We start from the raw sequence: 20,759 nt of genomic DNA, 5'->3' as shown, positions 1-20,759 counted from the left end.
TTTAATTATGTTGGTTGAATAAAGGGTGACTATAAAATAACACCAGGCATTTAGATAACTATTATGAGATTAATATGTTCAATAAAATAGGACTAAATTTGGTAGCTCAAAGCAAGGACCATATGAGATAATGTGAAAGTTTGATAGTAATCATAACAAAATTTAATAAAAATCATAATGCTAATTTTTGTCCTAAATAAAGAATGAGGACACCTTTTTTAAATTATGTTAAACGCAAAATAAGCTTATTTAAAAGGGTTGTGGGATTTTTTTGTAATAAAATATTTAAAAATTTGCTAAAAGCTTTCATTTAAAAAAAATCATAAATGGTTAAAGGATTTTACATTTCAATTCTACGATGCTAATTTAAGTCTAGGTTAAAAAGAAAAATTTCGATTTTACAGGTGCCATTTAAAAGCTTGCAACTTTTCATACATTCCGTTATTATGACGACCATTCATTTTTTTGCGATGCTTTTTATACAAAGCCATTTTTAATCACTTATTTGTTTAAATCAGTCTATTCTACGTGAGGTTACTTTATTTTAAAGACTCCCATGGTTAGCTCGTCGACAAGAGGATTCTAATCCATGATTCTTTGAGGTCGGTAGGAGCCGGAAGCAAAATTCGTATTGACCAGCAGTTGCTGAGATTCGAACCCGGTTCACCTCAATGTGAAGCTTGCGTTTTATCCCCTGAGTCGACGTGCTTCCTACGAGGTTATTTTCGAGATTGTTAAAAACGCATTTTTTAAATTTAATTTAAAAATATTAATATGAGTTCTTAATCATTTAAATTTTTCCAGTTGTAAATCTCCAAGCATTTGACGCTATTTAATAAATCACCTAGCAATGAAATCTAACCCTTTTAAATTCAAATAAAAGTAACATATAATGTAACAAAAATTCTAATTAAGATATACTTTTTGTAGGTTAAAAGGAATAAAATGAAACTTTTGTTCTAGGAAAAAAGAAACTATAATAGCAAAGTAATAGAGAAGAACTATGTGTGAGTAAATGCTCTCTTTTAAAAGAGTGGCAGCAAGGAATAGGTCAAGCGATTTGCAGGCTGCATCCTCGGTGATTAATTGCAAAAGTAACCGGGAGAGATGCTCACAGTCGCGCCAACTTCGATCGGTAGCACACAAGCATTAGTTTAAAAAAAAAGAAAAGTTGGCGAGGATTTAAAAGGAAAGCAAGTCATTTGTGTCAAATAACCAGAGAAAAAAAAATTCTAAGACCTAAATACGGGATATTTTTCTTTTGCAATTTGCATACGATTAAAAGGATATTTCGTGTTTTGAAAAAGCAAAAGGAAACTGAAATAATGGTAGAATAGGAACAATACATTTTACTATTTGTAATTAAGATGATAATAATAAATATGAATTAAATAAAGATTAAAATGTATTAAATTAATAAAAAAAAATTCGTAATGGTATACTAAGAGAAAAAGAAGCAACCCCGTTAATGTCAGTTTGCCGTCCAGGTTAAGGCTTCAGAATTTCGGGACTAACTGTAAAATATACGATCAGAATTACGCACCAACCGCCTTTACTTTACATACATGCCAGTATCCATCGATCAGAAACTGGGAGAGCTTCAAGTTGTGGTTTTTTACAGTGCCATTGAGGATTATTTATAAAGTATATTGATTATTACACAAGGCATAGATGTCTGAAGTCTCTCATATTCCAATTGCGCAGAAATTTACTTGTTCAGTGAATAAATGCAACAATCGTAAATAGTTTTTGATCAAATGGTTAGATTTGATCTAAAGGTACTACAAAAACTCACTTACTTTTCAAGAACTTTGTTCAAATGAAAAATTCAAATGTATCAGATTATAATACATATATCTGCATCAATTTAATAGTAGGGAATGCCTTGGGAATAAGATTACAAAATAACAATTTCGAATATGATTTCGACAGAGAGTGGATTTTTGACTTTCTTTTGCAGGCTTAGAAAGGTAAGAAAAGGGAGAAGGGCGATTTCCCGGTTTTCCTTACACTGTTTTTTTTTTTACAGTTAAAACCATTGCACGGTATTTGCTGCTCTATCTAATTTATGTGAAATTCGTAGTCACCTCCATCAGTCGAAATAAAAAGGCGGGGAAAAAAATCCCAACTTCTGAAGAAAAATTAATGAATAAAATAACACAAAATAAAAGTAATTACAAAATGTAATAAACTCGAAGCGTGGATATGTTTTCAAATGCAATTTGTTGTCAGAAAGGAAAAATTTATAGATTAAGATTTGGAACAGTCGACTCTTACAGGGAGGCAGCTTTGAATTGAAAGAATGGCCCTCATGATTATTGTTTTGTTACCTTGCGCTCTGCAACTCTGATGAATGTCAAGAAAATCTCAAACTGCTAGCAAGCTTATCGTGTTAGATCACGCCCTGTAACTCTGATGAACATCATGTATGATAGCAAATGTCAAACTGTTAGCACGAAAACCTTTACCACATACGAAGACAAATTTTACCTACCACGATTATAATGAATTGTCATAGTTTTTCCACTTCATTCTTAAAATCCCAAAAATAATGTTTTTTTTATTATGGTGATTTTGGAAGGTGATCAAATCTCTTGATTTATTCCAACGGAAAAATCATACAGACTATAATTTTTTTGCCTACGCAGCCCCCTCCCCCTTCAATAGATTCGGTACACAGTTTCAATTTTGCTTATTTAAACTTACCCAGTTTAGTATTATGTAAATATTTTTACACCTTATACTTCAAAAATGTTTCAATATTATACCTATTTAATAATAACATTAAATATTTCTCCTAATTATTTTTTGTACGAAAATACCATTGACAGAATTAATTTTTAGTGCGATAATAAATTTCTGTTTTCAAATATTGCAGCAAAATAAATAAGGAATTACTTATTTTTAGAAAATAAATGAGGAAAATAAGTAGAATAAATAAGGATTTAATTATTTAAAAATTGAAATATATTAAACTGACCAGCCTTATGATTAAACCATTCGAATGTATTTCCGTATTATTTTTGAAAGTGCTCATTATTTTGAAAGTATTTTCAGACTTACGGACAGAAAAATTGTTTGGTGAAAAAAAAAAGATAAGATTTTAAATTAGAGTTTCAATTGAACACAGTGAAGACAAGTCTTTTTTTTATTACATCATTTCATTTTTTTTATCAAAGGCTATTAAAAATAGTTCATTTTCTTTTCTTCTATAAATGACGTATGTCTTAAGAGACATTAGCATGTTTTCAGTTATTTGACTTCAGTTTGTATGACATACAGTACAGTATTAATGAGAAGTATTACAGTATTTTATGCTATTACATTGTTTTGTAATTGCAATATTTTAAAAATATCTATACGATATTTTATTTTATAACCGTCGTTGAACAGCTGACCCAATTTTTTAGGTTTACGACTACAAATGTTCAACTCCGTAGCCTTGTAATTTTGAACCCAATGCAGAAGACAAGGGAACTCCTGGATCAAGTACAGTTTGTCTATAGAAAGAACTTCCCTCGCCACGAAGTCTAAGACCGTCTGCTGCTGTGGAAATAAGAAATAGTGCATTTCAAAAAGGGGAGCTTCTTTCCCCCCTGATTCCCTTTCTCTCGCCGAAACCTATCTTAAATAATGACCTAACACCCCTACTTGAAATAGTTAAACCCCGTAACCATAGTCAACGCCACCACTCCAGACTAATGGCTAGGGGAGTTCTTTATGTAGACAGACTATGAGTATTGGAAGAAATTCGTCTTCGTGGAGAATTTTTTGATGGAACTAACACGTCACAGTTCTTCTATAAGATATTAATGCACATTTCTTTGGTGTTCAAGATATTGCTCAATATTGAAGTTAAATATAAGATATTCTTCAATTTAAAATACCTGCCAATGCATCATTAAAAAGAACGATAAACGACATAAGTCTTTTATGATATTTGCAATTCGAACGTACTTAAGAGGAGGCTATAGCAGGAAAGAAACTTTTCTTTACGAATTCTGTATCACCTCCTTATGTAATTTTAAGTGTGTTCAGGCAAACCCACAGTAAACCACAAAATTTCAAATTCTGTAAAGAAATTCGCGAAGTACCAAAATGGAAAGAAATTATGAGAGAAATTAACTTAGAATTACAAAATGGGGAAGTCCTCTTCCAGTAATTTGTTTACATTTTGATATTTCATTTTCAGTAAGCGAAATTTCCTTGCATACTGTACTGCAGGTTTGCCTGATGGACACACTTTTTTCCATACTTTAAATTACTCATGAAGGTAAACTGGCGATGAGAAAACTTCTCCTGTGATACACCGTACTCTTAATACGAAATAAGCTATTTTTAAAAACAATTAGATTTCCTAAAAAGATAAAGCGAATGAAAGAGCAATAAAATAACTGTGGTAATTTGATCAAATAATTAAAAATTTAAACCCACGAAGATAAGTTTGGCAAATTTTTTTCCTGAGAATTAAAAATAGTTATTTAAAGAATAAAAAAAAAAAGCAAAATATAACATCAATATATTAATAAAATGTTTGGTTGTAAGCTGATAATTAAGTAATCAGCTTTCAAGGCTTGTAAAAATAAATAAATAAAAATCAGATTTAATTTTTTTTAATAGTTACTTATCATAGCTCTGATAAAATGAATTAGTAATGTTTAATAGCATCTAAAAATATTATTATAATAACACTTAATATTTTGCTCTAAAAGGTTTAAAATTATTATATAATTAATACAAGATCACAAAATAAATGAAATAGTTATTTTTATTTAAGTTCAATACCCTCAATAATTTAATAAGACCCAACTTATGAGTTAGATATCAAATGAAGAATAACGCATCCTCAAATTTTTATTAATGTATTTAATATAATAATTATTTCCACATACTTAATACGTTTTAAAAGTATTTGTTCAAAATCAAATTGTTAAGTTCAAAAGTACTAAAAATGATTTTAATTGGGATTATTAATACAAGCTGAAAATGTAAATAAACTACAAAGACAAAAAATATTTTCAGTAGATTTATTTTCACCGCAATATCATCAAAGACAAAGAAATCTTTGGTCCATAAAAATTAAAGCAGCTGCAGTGTATAAAGAAAAAAAATATATCTACAAAATTCTATAAATTATTCATACTAAATACACAGCACCTCAACATATATACACAACCTTTGACTAAAATTCAAAACTTTCATCACAAGGAACTATACCAACTTAAAATGACTATAAGTTGTTATTCATTGTTTAACACAAACTTTTTTGCCTCAATGATTTTGAAAATTTAATAAATAAAAACTTAATTTAGTTAATTGTGTAACAAAATACCTACTTGATAGTTTAAAGTTCAAAATGTATAGATATAAAATTTCAATTGAAAGGAGATTTAAAGATAATTTTGAAACAGAGTTCATTGAAACAAAATATTTTGATACATTTTTTATATGATTTTCTTAATTTTTAAAAAAAACAACTTTTTTTTGCCTCAATATGTTTGAAATGTTGATGAATAAAACTATCTCTTAACATACTATTGAAAACCTTTTTTTTTTTTTTAATTTTTTCCAATTCTGTAACAAGTGACATGATATAAATATAAAATTAAAGTCATTAAAGGAATGCAATATAAAAATGATTCTAGAAAAGATTTTACCCACAGTTTTTTTTCTTCTTTTTAATTTCAATAAGTTCATTTCTTTTAATTCAATTTATAACTGTATAAAGATTTTAAGACTTTATTAAAAAAGTAAATATAATTAAACTTTAAAAAGACATTTTTGGAATCCTTTTTTTAGTTAAAACAAAATAATTTCTCAACATATATCTTTAGTAATTTAACTTATTTTTATTTTTGGTGAAGATTTGATTATATACGAAATGATTAAATTATAGTAAATTCTACATTATTAAAGAGCTAATAAGATTAATGGTAGCTATATATTATTTAAATTACAATATAGTATATGTAACACATACTTAAATTATTCCAACTACATATTAGAATTAAATAAAAAGCACATATAGGAACATTATTAAAACAAACAAAACAAAAATCAACATATTTTTATCTTTTAAAAAAAAATACTTTTCTAAATTTATAACAGTGACATTTTCAATAACCTTAATGAAAAGCACATATATATTTTTTAGTTTTTACTGTTATGGAGTAATTTTTGAACTACTGTTAATAATTTATTTCAAAAGATATGGTAACTTAGAATTAATATTCTCGAACTCAATTCTAATAAAATTTTAACCTCTAGCTTGAAACGAACACAATATCTATCGTCAGCCTATTTCGTTCTTATAACGTAAATAATAAATTATACTACAAGACAGAATGCATTCTACATTACAAGCAATTAAGTACAGTATTCAGTTTTTCTAAACGTATTTAAAGAAAAAAATTAAATAGATTTTTAATTAAACATCAACATTAAACTTCACTTAATATAACAAAATGTTTTTACAAAAACAAAATAAGTTAAACATTAAAAGAACAACCATTCAATAAATTAAGATTGCAGTCAATTTAAAATATACAAATGAAAAAAAATTCACTAATTTTGCATTAAAAAAAACTTTTTTTTTTTAAATTTAGAAACCAAATCATCATTTCAAAGCATAATAAAATGATACTTTAAATAAATGTTACAGCAATTTTAAGAAAATTTTAGAAGTGGAAGTATTTCTCTAGCGTTAAAGACCGATTGGAAAAAAATTATAAAAAAATATTGGACCACAAGATATCAATGCAATTATGATTCAAATTTCAATGAAAATGAAAGCAAATTGTTATAAAGCAAAATAAATTGCAATGTTTACAAATTTCTGAAGAAATGAAATTATATTACTTGGAATCATTCAAGGCACACTCATGATAAGATTTTTGATAAGTAACAGTTTTAAAAGAGTAACAGTAGAAGTAACAGTTTTAAAAGAGTAAATTATTAAAAGAATGCAGACCAAATCCATTCTTTAACATAGGAACCCCTCATACAAATGAAATGGAAGAAAAAATCACACCAAATCAACTAAGCATGAAGTTGACACGAAAATCAGATAACTTTTTCTTTTGCGTGAAATATCGTTGTAAATTTCGCACTGCAGTTTTTACAGTTTCTAACTATGATATATCTCTAAGCATACATGCCACAATTTTGATAGAAATTTTACAAGACATACAAAAATGTGTCACAATAAATACTCAAAATAAGTATTAAAAGGATTTTTAATACTAAAATGAGCATACTTTTTTGATCCCTATCCCCTTTGGTCATAAAATTTAAAATACATATAATTTTAATAAAAAGCCCTACTACCTCATTAAAACTAATATCTTAACTGTAAATGTAACATTTTATACTAAATAAATTGTTAATAAAACAAGAAAACAATTCAGTTTAAAAATTGATAGAAGTTATTCTATTAAAAATTAAATCATTAATCAAGATATTTTCAAACACAGTTATGTGTATATACCCCATTATTTCATCAATTTTAATCTACAATAGGAAAGATAAAAATGAGAAACTAAACAAAATTGTTGAAAGACAAGGCAATAATTTACTTGAAAAAATCTCTTTGATCTAAATATTACCAGCATGTAGCAGATTGCTAAAGTGTGTTCGCTGCCGCTAATAACATCTAACCAGTCTTACAAAAGAATATAGAGGAGAAAAAAAGGAAGAAAAATATGGATACGTTATCTATTATGACTTTAAAGTTTATGAGCAAACTCCTATCAATCAGCTAATGACAAGTATATGGAACTACGATTTGGTGTAGAACTAAATAAAAAAAACTTTTTATTGCATCATTAAAATGGAATGAAAATAAATCTCAGTACAGTACCACTAAAAAAGCGACAAGAAATCAGATTACAGTTTACAGGTTTAAATAAATAAATACGTTTAAGGGGAATTTATTACTGTTGGAAACATTGAGGTTATTGTATAATGGCAAATTAAGAAAATAAAAAATTCTTATCTCCATCAAAAATTATTTCAAATTTCTTTAAGTCCTAAAGTAACCAATATACAATTCATATATTTACAACACACATAGCATTATGGATTTTAAAACATAATTCTATAGTACAACTATATTATTCTTAGATCTCTTTAAACCAAAAATATCAGTCATTTCAGCACTATACAAATCCACAATATAAGTTATATATCTCTGATTTATACATAAACCTAAATGCCTTGTTTCGTTCGTATGCACATTCTAAATATAACCCCCTTTCCTAAGAGTTCGTAGCGATCCCACAGTACCGATTTCAGACAAGCTGGGTCTAATACTTCGGAGGCTGTTCAACTGCAGGACAGGATTGGGCATTCGGGACAGGGGAGGAGCAACTGTAGGTGTGAGACCCATGGCTGCTGGACTTTTTACAATGCTGACCGAAGGCGGGACATATCCCCAAGGCCGGTCGAGGGCTGTTTCGGGAGTAGTAGCCTTCTTTAAAATACCCTCTGCTTTGATACTCGTATTGGAAGTTGTACTTGTTAAAGATACCTGTTCATGAGTTATTTTGGAAGTGACTGTTTGGGAAGAAGTGGTTAAAGTCTCACTGCTACAGGTACGTTTTACGAGACCACAATCCTTCAGGGGTAAAAGGGTCTTGAGACCTATACCCTGGACGTGTCCCATCAGGTCCAAGTTGAGGCCGACTGCAGCTTCTTGTGCACTTCGTTTTGGCGGAGGTTGTGAGCGAGATCGCCTGGGTTTCTTCAGTAGGTGAAAACCTTTGGCGATGGAGGCGCTTCCAACTAGATCTGGAATCCTAACTGCACCAAATGGGAGAGGCGTTGATGGTGGAGATCCCTCAGGAGAAGGAGCTGGGGTAGGTGGCGGAGAGACAGACTGGAAATAAAGAAACAAGTCTAGCATAAATGAAACGGACAATTGTTTTCACTTCATGGACTAACACTATTCTGAGTCAAATACAAATGTTTGATACAGGGTGGCCACTGAAATCAGGTTTCAAATTTCCATGATTTTTCTAGGTAAAAATACTAAAATTTCCAGGTCAATGTGCTTTTTTTCCCTCATAAAGTTCAGGATGGGTCAAGGCTCGAAAAACCGCACGTCCACCCGTCCTCGGCGGTCAAAAATTCCCAGCGGGCAACAAAGTTCTCGAATCCGACGTCCGCGCGGACGGCCATTTTCTCGCTAATGTTCGTGATACATTTTCAATTTTTGTTATCTTACAAGAGTCAAGCACCTCACTTCTAAAATTACCCTCTAATCTAGAAATCTAATGCTCACGTAATCGGTAAACAAAAGAAAAGTTGATCTGCGTATGTGCATTTGGACAGGTCTTAAACAAGAAGCATTAAGCGCAATTATGAACATCTACCTAAATGTAAAACCCCTTTCAGATTTTTGTGCCGAAACCTCTGTAAATCCTTGGCTTGAATATGGAACTGACAAACATCATATTTGATTCATTTAAAAACCACAGTACCCTCGGATAAATTGACATTCCAGATAACTTGACCTTTGTCACTTTAATTATTTCATAAAAGAAATAAATTATTTCACACAAGAAATACTAGGTTACTATTAGTAACCTAGTAACTAATAATTCATTGTGCAATTTACATAAATGTTTGTAATAAATAAGAGAAAATTATATTTTAATTTAGTTAGAAGCTACGGGTTAGTTTCAAAGGAGGATGGGTACATTGTTGGACAAGCCGTCCTCGGGGACGGGTAAAATTTCTGAGTTTTTTCGAGCCCTGGGATGGGTACAAGAAAAGTGTCAATATTATAAAGTATTTTATTTAAAATATTATTTTTTAAATGTTATTTTATCATCTTTGACTCATGGGATAGAGTGCTAGCCAGGTCACCTTATGGGAATGAGGTGACCAGGAAAGGTTCTTTAAGAAACCATGGGAGTTTAACAGGGTTATAATGAACCAAATTTTGATGCAAGCGTATCGCTAAGTTGATGGTATTTCAACTGTTTGGCAATAAATTTTCATCTAAAAGTGGGTATAACAGTTGGTAAAATAATCTTAATTAAGAAAATTAGTAAAAGTTTAAATTAGTAAAATTAAGAAAAATCAAAGAAAAATTCCAGCTTTTCTTTAAGAAATCCCGGATTTTTCCAGGTTTCTGTTCACATTTTCCTGATTTTTTCTGGTTTTTTCCAGTATAAAAAAAATTCCCCGATAATTCCATGTTTTCCAGGTGGGTGGCCACCCTGCTAAAGCATTCAAGAACAGGTTCTGCACCTTTCTCATTCAGACAAAATTAACAATTAAAACAAAGTTTATTTTTCATGGATGATATTCAAACTTAAATGTTATGCATGCAATACAATGATAAGCTTTTATTTCAAAATTAAGATAAGGAAAAAAAAAGAAGAAAGGAAAGACATTAAAATAAACTCATTAAGAAACATAAAAAAATGAATTAAAATTATTGGGGTCAGGGAAATAACATGTAAGCAATTAAGGGAATTTGAAGTTTACTTCTTTTTGACAGTAAGTTAGAGAGAGAGAGAGCAAAAGCAATGCTTATATAAAACACTGAATCCTCTTTACCAGAATGAAAAAAAAAATTTCTATCTTCATTTAATATAGGTAAAATTTACCTTTAAAATAAAAGGGAAAAAAGCTTACATAAGCTTAAAAATAGGCTATTTGATTTTTTAATAAAGAGAGAGGGGATCCAAAATTATGAAGAAAAAAAATACACATCCAAGATTTAAAAGGTCCTTGGTTGAATGTATTAAGTTCAAGGGCACAAGACTAACATGTTACATACTTTTCAGCGTAAAAAAAAAAACGTACACTGCATAAAACAATACTTATTAAGATGTTAATCTATTATCTATGGGCAATCTATTATATATTCTTTATACTCAAAGCAAAAAAAAAAGTACAAATCAAAAGGAGGTTAATTCTGACTCTCAAGGTTGTGGATCTCTATATATTAGAAGAATATAAATCTTATAAAGAAAAATAAATTGGAGTATAATATTATAGAAATGAAAAAAAAATCCCAATTAGGCTTTAGCAACTTGAAAAATACAAAACAGTTAACAGTAGCAAACCATAGATTGAAATGTAACTACATTAATTTTTATTGGTTGTAATCGAACAATATATAAAATGAGAACCAGCCAGATAGTCAAAAAATTGTATAATAATAATAAAATCATAAATTCAACGCAATTTTCATTTATTATTTTTAGAAAAACAAAATTTTCATTTAAGGGAAGAGTAGTCAATTTAGTGAAATTTTATAGAAAAATAATATGTTTTGTTATTATTGCAAACATATAATATTAAACAAATATGTTAATAGAAATATACACCATGATGTTTTTAGCCTCAAGTTAGAAAATTCATAATTTATTTTGAAGAATAAAATAAGTAGTGTTTCAAACAAATGGCCTTGGGATGAAGGTATGCTATAACATAATGAAAACTAATTTGTTTGGCAACATACATTTCTGAATTCCTAATATTGTTACAATATTACACAACGGGTATTAATAAAAAGTCCCTATCCCCGTTAAAGATGTTCAAATACGGATACTTAATCATGGCTTTTTGTGCTATTTCAATAAATTTATTCACCTCACTGCTGATTTGATAAATAGAAGTACAGTACAGAACCCGTTATCCGGAAATCAGAAAACCGGAAGGAAATTCGATTAGTTTTCCCGTCCTTTTCCTAAAAATGGTTTTTTTCCTCATAAGATTTTAGGATTTTTCGTCCTTTTTTTAAAGGACCATCATTTTGGAAATAATCATTAGTGTATTACTTCATCGTTTTTTCTTCTTTTTAAGATTATTTCCAAACTTTTTTTTTTTAGTTGGGTTTAACTATAAAAAAAAAACGGCTTTTTGTAGCGATTCAGAAAACCGGAAAAATCAGTTATCCGGAATATCGATGGTCCCGATCGTTCCCGATAATCGGTTCCCTACTGTATTAGTTGGAAAAAAATTTGTGTAGCGATACATAATTAGAAGAAAAAAAAAGTTGCAGTATCTTTTACATAATAGGAAGACTCAATGAAATTTAAATAAATTTATGTACACAAATCACAAAAGCGTACTTGATAGAAATAGAGAATTAAAAAAAATTCAAAAAAAGATATTGGATAAGGAGACAAACATAATAAAACACTTTAATAATAATACACGATTAAAATATGTAAATGAATAATTCTTATACTTGTACATTACTATTTTTGTTTTTTTAAAAAAAGAACTTATCTGTTGAAATGAGACATTTTTAATTGTGATGTTGTTTACTTAACTCAAAGATTCCTTAAAATAAGAATAAAAATAATGAATAATATTGATATTTAAAAAATTTTTTTTAACTGTTTAATACACCTAAGACAACACTATTTAACTAACAGTTGTGATGCTTTATTAGAATCTAAACAATATGGGGAAAATTATTCCTGATTTACATGAAACAATTTTAATTAAAAAAATTTTCTAGATAGAGAATATGAATTTTTAAAAACTAAACATATAAATTGACAGGCAGTTAACTTATTTAAAAGGGGAGATAATAAATAAAATTTTTTTTAAGGAAATTAAAGGAACATATAAGGGTGGCTTTAAAATTGTAGTTACTTTAGATTAACACTATTTTCACTAAAGTTTTACAAAACTGATTAACACATATGGTAATTTGATATGAAATCTAATAGGAATAAAAAAAAAATTTAACTGTAAAAAAAATTCAAGGAAAGGAAAAATACAGTCGAACCTCGCTAACTCGAACCTCGATTTCACAAATTTTTCGATATTTCGAAGAAAAAAATATTCCCTTCAAATTTCCTATACAATGTTTAAAAAAACCTTGATTTCTCAAATTTTTCTTTCTTATCCCTCGATAACTTGAATTTTTCTCTCCATAAATAGTGTAGATTTGTTTTTTGCAAATAAAAAAAAAAAATATTCAAAAAATATTTTTTTTAAGAAGAGAAAGCCAATTCTCATAATCAATTCTCAAACAAACACTTTCTGCAGTAGACACTGTAAGGAGATTTATTGAGAGGCAGCTGAATATGTCAGAGGAGACATTTAAAGCTATAGTCCACTCAGAAAGTGTAATAGACAAACTTTCTTACACATCTCTAAAGCAAACAACAATTGAATCTGTTTAAGTGCAAAAAGTGTTTTTAGAATAAATATGGAATAGTAAATAAGGTAAGTAAAGAGCATTTTTCTTTATTCTACCATCGATAACATGCTATTTTCGATAATTCGAATTTTCGGTATCTCAAATTTTTTCCCCTCTCCCTTCAAGTTCGAGATATTGAGATTTGACTGTACATGTAATATTATCTTTCAAACTTTAAAAATGGACCATTATATAACTCATCTGTTCACTGTTGTTAACGTTCTAAGGAAAAAAAGTAGCAAAGCAAAATCATGTCTACCTTTATGGAGGAACTGAGAGCAGATGGTACCATGGCGTGAATTCCCCGTTCAGCTAAAAGTTTATTGAGGCTCCGACCAGTTAAGGGGAATTGTGATGTTCTCTGCTGGGGACTATTTAAAGTAGATGGGGGTTGGGAGGTAATTCTGGTAGACAGCTGTAGAGATGGATAACTGGAAAGGCAGACAAAGGATGACAGAACACATAAGTAGGAAGGTAGAATATTACACCCATATAGAAAGAATATGGTTAAGATAATCAGGTGGAACTGATACTTTAATATTGTAACAGATATATAGGGTAGTTAGTTTCTTTTACAGTGAAATAAATACCACAGAAAAGAAAATATAACCCCCAAAAAACAGGTTTCTTCTCAACTAGAAATTATTCATATTTTTACAATCGGTTTAGTTTAAAATTACGAATGACTTTCTTGGTTACTATTTCACGAATAAAGAATATCTTATTAAATCATATAAACATAGAAAAAAATTATTTCTACAGAAAATCTATCAATATTACTGAAAACAAATTTTTACAAATATCCAATTATCAAGTTCTTATTAATAAAATATATTATTGAAAGTGCCACAAAATAAATTTAATATTTTTAAGTATAAATACTTTACAAATTGTATGCATAATGTATGCAATGATGGCAAGTAATATTTATATGGGTAATAAGAATTTTTTGTTGTTATATACAATCTACCATTGAGTTGTATTCAAATCAAGGAGACAAAAAGTTAATAGTGTACAAAACTATTAAATTTGCTAACTTTTTAACACAAATTACTAAATTGCAACACCATTTAAACTAACACCATAAAAGTTTTTAAATGAATGAAATGCAAAGATTAGTTTTAAAGTAAATTAATTTCATTTAGTAAAAATCATAATAATTTAATTGCAAATATCATTTTCAAATAATATTTCTAGCAAAACCCATTCTTAATTTCTTTGTGTGAATATCTACATTATGTAAATTGGGACTAAGCTAATATTAATTATTAAATCAATATCTTTATAAAATGTTGTTAGATTTGAGATTGATTATTAATCATGAATTCAGTCATGATAGAAAATTTTTTAATGCGCTAAGCACAATTTTGTTTACTTTAAAAATACTGGAAAAAATAATAAAACAAACATGAAATTTTTATAGGATATTTCTTTTTTAATTTTATGGCCAATTCAAAGTATCATAAATCTCATCTTTAATATAATATTGAAGTTTACAGTGTAAATAATATCTCATTTTAAACCTGAAGATAAGTAGTCAGTACACATTGTTGGAATTAAAATTAGAGATGACAATGGTAAAATTTTATTAAAAACAGCTTACCTAGGTGTTACACTCGTAGAATCCATGCGTGGCAAGGCAGAGGTGGTAAATGTAAAAACAGATGTAGTACTCTCAAACCTTTTACCAGGATGTGAACCATCTGCAAGAAAAAATTTTTAAAAATAGAAAATGAAAATCAACAAAGAAAACTTGTATGAAAGAAACCAATACAAAACAATAACATACCATCATCTTCTTCATAATCACCAAGACTAACATTTTCATCTAAATCTTGGAGTTTTGATTCACCTTTAATTTTAACGCCTGGTCTTTGTTCGAATATGCCACTCAAGTTAGGTGTGGCAAGTTTTTGCCAATGATGTAAAGTTTGAGAGCCTGTAAAAATACAGAGTTAAACAATTGATTCTAACATTATGGCAGGCTCAATAAATGGTTAATATTTTTAATTATCAACATGAAGACTTAATTTATAGCTAATATAAAATTTTTTGAAAACTTTACTTTCACAAATATACTCGTTTAGGGCAGTGTTTCCCAAAGTGTGGTATGCGTACCCCCAGGGGCACAGGAACAATTTAGCGGGAATACATGTTCTTATGTGAAATATCTTGCAACAAACGAAAATTCAAAAAAAAATTATTTTAAAACAAAGCTAGCTATGAAAATTTACGATTATGTATTTTTCTATTGGCAAATTTTTTCAGATTAAGCAGTTAATAATTAGTGGTGTCAATCAGTTGCGACTTTTAACTTTTGGGCATTTTTTTTTATCACAGCAAAAAGCAATATCAAAAAGCAATAATTTTTAAAAAAATACATAAATTTTTTTATTAGTGGCACACAGCCTTACGAAAAATTTAGAAAGGGTACACAAAAGTCATAAGTTTGGGAAACAATGGTTTAGGTGATAGAGCATTCACCTCCCAATGAGGAGAATCGGGTTTGAATCCCAGCGATGGCTGGTCGATACAAATTCCGCTTACGGCTTGCACTGACCACAGTGCTGACGTAAAAATATCCTCAGTGGTAGACGGATAATGGGTCAGAGTCCCCTTGCTGCCAGGCTAACCATGTAATGCAAATGCGGGTTAGTTCCATCAAAAAGTCCTCCACCATGGAGAATTTCTTCTAATACTTGATCCAGGAGTTCCTTCTGAATTGGGTTCTAAATTACAAGACTACGGAATTGAAGATTAGTACAGTAGGGAACCGATTATCCGGAACGATCGGGACCACCGCTATTCCGGATAACTGATTTTTCCGGTTTTCTGAATTGCTACAAAAAGCCGTTTTTTTTGTTGTTAAACCCAACTAAAAGAAAAAAAATTTGAAAATAATCTTAAAAAGAAGAAAAAACGATGAAGTAATACACTAATGATTATTTCCAAAATGATGGTAAGGTAAACATTTTTCAAAAAAGAAAAAAAAATCCTAAAATCTTATAAGTAAAAAAAAATTTTTTTTTTTTAAAAATGGCGGGAAAATTTATTGAATTTCGCTCCGGTTTTTTGGTTTACTGATTTCCGGCTAACTGTATAATGGATAACTGTCCTGTACTGTAGTTGTAAGCCCAAAAAAATGGGTTGGCAATTCAACGACGGTTATAAAATAAAATAAAATATACCATTATGACTAATTAATAGTTTGAATTAACTTGTATCGAACTTTGATTCCTTTTAACACCTGTACTTTGTTCCTATAGGCCAAGTAAGGTGTGGTAAGTTTTTGAGAATGATGTAATTTCAGATGTTCATATTGGGTCTAAATCACATTTTTTAAAACAATACACAACATTCCCATAACTATTTCTGTATTCAATTACTCAGGTATGTGTCTCAAACTTTAGGGTAATTTTATAATAGAAGAGTTGAATCAGTAACCATAGATCGTTGAATTGATTTTGTTTCTGGTATACTTAAGGCTTCCTTTCCAGCAAATTTCATAATTGTCTATTTTTGGCAGAGGCAGATAATGACATTGAAAGTTCTGCAAAATTTCAACTTCTTGGTATTTTGAGAGTCTATAGCAGCCTTAGTGTTTGATTTACTTTAATGACTGAGTATAAAAAGACGGAATCAGCAAAATTTCAAAAAACCCAAGTTATATCAACAAAAATTAGGGTTTGACAAAAATAAAATAGGAGATCACCACGTAATAAACTAATTTAAAATTATGTAAAACTTTAACTCAAATTCATAAAATTTTTGAAGTTATTTGATAAGTTTATAAACATTTTAAAAACTGTGCATTAATTTTATAATGAATAACTTCTATTCTAATATGCATTACAAACTTAACTTGAAAATATTGTTAAACTTCTAATTTTAAGATGTAATACTTGGAAATATTTAAAAAAATGTAAAAGAAAAATAATAAATTTAAAAAAAAAAAATTAAAAAAAACTTTAAATCAGAACTATTTACTATTCCACAATAAAGGGGATGATTTAAAAAAAATAAAATTATGTATTTATCTTATTACATCTTATCATTATCTTATCTTATCTTTATATCTTATCTTATCTTTATCTTATTCATTTAAAATTTTCATTATAGGCATATCCACTCACTTTGTATATTCTATATGATCTCTTTCTTGTTTAAACAATGAAGAATTACAATTATATGTAACACTGTTTTTCAATCATAAATACAGAAATGTTTACCCACATAAAAAGAAAACTTTATAAAACTTATTAGAAAAATCAAAATCAAAACAATGAATGAATATGTACAGAAAACTATTATAAATAAACAATAACTAAAGGAGTATTTCTCAAATCATTTTTCGTAAAAATTAGTGACTTTCTTTAGCTAAGATATTTGTAAACTTAATTTTTTAGTTATCCTACCATCTTCATCTAATGCAATAAAGTTTTATGTGAAATAAAACACATAAATCTGACACCATTGTCAATCAAAATTATTTTTATATCCCTTTAGGAAATATTTATTTCAATTCTGACTATCATTCACATAGTTAACAGACAAATCTTTTAAATTTTACAACAGTGAACTTTGAAAACTATGGGTCTTTAGAACCCAGAGGCTATCAAATTTCTAGGTCTGCTTTTACTAAACGCTGGTCTCTATTCCCTATTTAAAATATGAAATCTCTACCTCTTTATCCATCCATTAATATTTACATTCATTATTATTCTATCTATTGATAAACAAGACAAATAATTTCAAAACAAGATGGGTTATATTAAACAATAAAGGTTTTTAATTAGGACTGACGAAACACCTACATCAAAACTAAGGGACACGTAACTTATTTTTTGATTTATCTCCACGACTTTTGGCATAGTAGACACATTAAAGCGCGTAGTGGGATCACCATTCTAATAATCTATTCATCTGAGTTTCATTAAAGAGTAAATTAGTATAATAGAATCCAAAACATTAAGGCCTCAAATACCTTCTAAAGGCTTTATAATCTGTAGCTTTTCAGGAAATTGGTAACGCTTTATTGTGCGCCCATATAAAGTTTTCTTAAAATTGGCATTCCAACTATCACCAGAAGCTTGTTGCAGTTCAGTTTGTAAGTCTGAGCAGATGCCGAAACCAGTGTTCACAGTATGTGTGCCTACATCTAAATTGGTTGGTCGCATTTTTTCATTCTTTCCATGAACATATCTAGAGAAAAAGAAAAAAAATTACTGATTGTACTTTTTTCCCAGAAATTTCACAAAGAAAAAAAATTTAGCTGTATATTAAGTAGTTAAATGACAATATCTTCATAAATTCCAATTAAAATTTTAAAAAATAAATAAAATTAAAAGCAGCAGTTGGTGAAGTATTTTCTAAAATTAAATTTGCAAACAAGATATTTAGTAAAACGCTAGAAGTCACGAAAGTTAATATTTTCAAGTCAATGTTGACAATTAAAATTATGCACATGAAATGACTTAAACAAAATGCTCTTAAAAACATCAATTGCAAAAAAATAAAATAAAAAAAAACAGAATTCAACAGAGTAAACTGCAATTCAACAGAGCTGCTTCGAATATAAATGGATATTGTACATAATTATCTTAGTTACAATCTATCCAATTTTCTGAACAACTGTAAGCTTACATATTCAACTTTGAAAAAGTTAGATTAAATACTAGACTAATATCTCTTATTAGTTGATTTTTCTAAAATAAGACTATTATTGTTGATGAAACAAAAGAAAAAAATCTTAAGAAACAACAGGGAGGAAAATTATTCTCAGAATTTATCAATTATTTGTGCTCTTTATTATTGATAGCTTAGTTAGGAACTATAACCTATTAAGAAGATAACTTACGTGTCTGTGTTTTCATCATCAGTGCTGTAGCTTTCCGCATAGGCAGATTCAGAGTCTGATGCGAGGTCATTAAAACCTGATGACAAGGATGATAATTGGCTAAGGGATGAGAAGCAAGTAGAGGTCATGTTATGAGATTTATGACCACCGCTCATAGTATAATGGGAACGGGATGAAGAATTATGACGATGTCTTGGAGGAAAACCGTGATTGGCATATCTAACTGTATTGAACACTTTACGACTGTGACACCTGCATGGAAAAAAAAGTGCATTGATATAAAGTCACTTGCTAAAATAACATTTTATTTAAGAATATAAAAAAAATATTAAATATAGATGTGCTGAGCATTATAGACATTAACTGATACAGACTTTGACTTAGGTTATTTTAAAAAATTAAAGCTTTTTTTTGTTTTCATAAATTGCTAATAATTCATTAGAGCCGTGATGACTCAGGGTATAGGCGAACCGAGTTCGAATCCTAGCGATCGCTAGCCGATTTGAATCTCGCATTCGGCTTGTAGTGACCACAGTGCTAACGTAAAATATCCTCAATGGTAGATTAAGCATGGGTTAGAGCCCGCTTGTCGTGAGACTAACCATGGGTAGTTTCCCTCATCATGTAATGCAAATGACGGTTAATACCATCAAGCCAATTTCTCACAAAACTTGTCCAGGAGTTTCCTTGTCTTCTGGAATAGGTTCAAAGTTACAAGGCTAAAGAGTTGAACATTAATAGTCATAAATCCAATAAAATTGGGTCGGATGTTCAACGACGGTTATGAAATGAAATATTACATTCATTAACAATCAGAGAAAACAATTTTTGTCACATTTAAGTCAATTACAGAAAATCAACATTATAGAAATCAAGTGACTGATTACAAAACAAGACTTCTTTTTATCTAAAATCATCTCATATAAAGACTAAGAATAAATTTATGTTATTTTTCTACAGCTATACTTTATTCTCAAACACTGGAACTTGTGAGAGTTCAATAAACTGCTTAATATACTCTTCACATTTGTTAACCAGGATGTTGAGCTGTGTTAACTCTAAACAGACTTGAAAAGATGTTAACTGCTATTCCTATTTCTGATCAAATTGTAAAACTGATTTGAAGTGGAGATATATAATCCTTAAAAAATAACACAGTTGTACAAGTGTGTAATTGTAGTAGAAACTTTGTTATTTTGAAATTTCTCAACTTTCGTTATGTTAAAGCATCTTTACGGGACAAACTGCACATATTGTTAAAACATTTTGAAATATCAGGATGCAACCATAATATTGATATGAAACTGCCAGTGCAACATTTTTAACAATATTTTTAGCAAGTTTAAAACCTGATCTCTTTTGGAATAACAAGCTACTTTGTTAATACTTAGCTTTGATATATTAATAAGAATCTTTGCTGGATGATCTGCATGGTATTTAGTATTAAAATAAATCTTGATTTTTTATTTATTTAAAATTACAATTTAATTAATAATTCTTAAAAACAAAACTATCTAAATCTAATAAATTACAATTTTGAATAGAGTAGTTTCAATTGCTGTGATAAAAAAAAAGTTTTTTTTTAAAATTTTTCGTTTATTAAAATTTGTGTGTGCTGGTAAATTATCTCTTTCTTTTTTTAAAGTTTAGAAATGTAATAACAGTATTTATGCCTGAAATACTACTAGGACAGCAGCAGTGGAATTGGACTGAATGTATATTTTGATG

General features: G+C 28.8%; 1 protein-coding gene across 5 annotated transcripts in view; it reads right to left on the bottom strand.

Annotated features, from left to right (window-relative positions):
• Positions 1 to 5,012: 5,012 nt before the first annotated feature.
• The window catches only part of milt (trafficking kinesin-binding protein milt), a 40,887-nt gene continuing 25,140 nt past the window's right edge, over positions 5,013 to 20,759 (bottom strand). For all 5 annotated transcript variants that reach the window (XM_071178366.2, XM_071178365.2, XM_071178363.2 and 2 more), the window contains exons 12-17: positions 19,032 to 19,283; positions 18,159 to 18,376; positions 14,964 to 15,113; positions 14,778 to 14,877; positions 13,434 to 13,605; positions 5,013 to 8,875 (exon numbers count right to left, since the gene is read on the bottom strand). In XM_071178366.2, coding sequence (XP_071034467.2) covers positions 8,237 to 8,875; positions 13,434 to 13,605; positions 14,778 to 14,877; positions 14,964 to 15,113; positions 18,159 to 18,376; positions 19,032 to 19,283 — 1,531 coding nt within the window. In that variant the 3' untranslated portion in view covers positions 5,013 to 8,236. The remainder of the gene's footprint in view (positions 8,876 to 13,433; positions 13,606 to 14,777; positions 14,878 to 14,963; positions 15,114 to 18,158; positions 18,377 to 19,031; positions 19,284 to 20,759) is intronic.

Source organism: Parasteatoda tepidariorum, chromosome 6, assembly GCF_982258835.1.
Source record: "Parasteatoda tepidariorum strain Cologne lab strain chromosome 6, Ptep-v5.0, whole genome shotgun sequence".
In the NCBI taxonomy this organism is placed as follows: Eukaryota; Metazoa; Arthropoda; class Arachnida; order Araneae; family Theridiidae; genus Parasteatoda; species Parasteatoda tepidariorum.
Note: the sequence above shows the minus strand (reverse complement) of the source record. Positions and strands in the feature narration are given on the sequence as shown.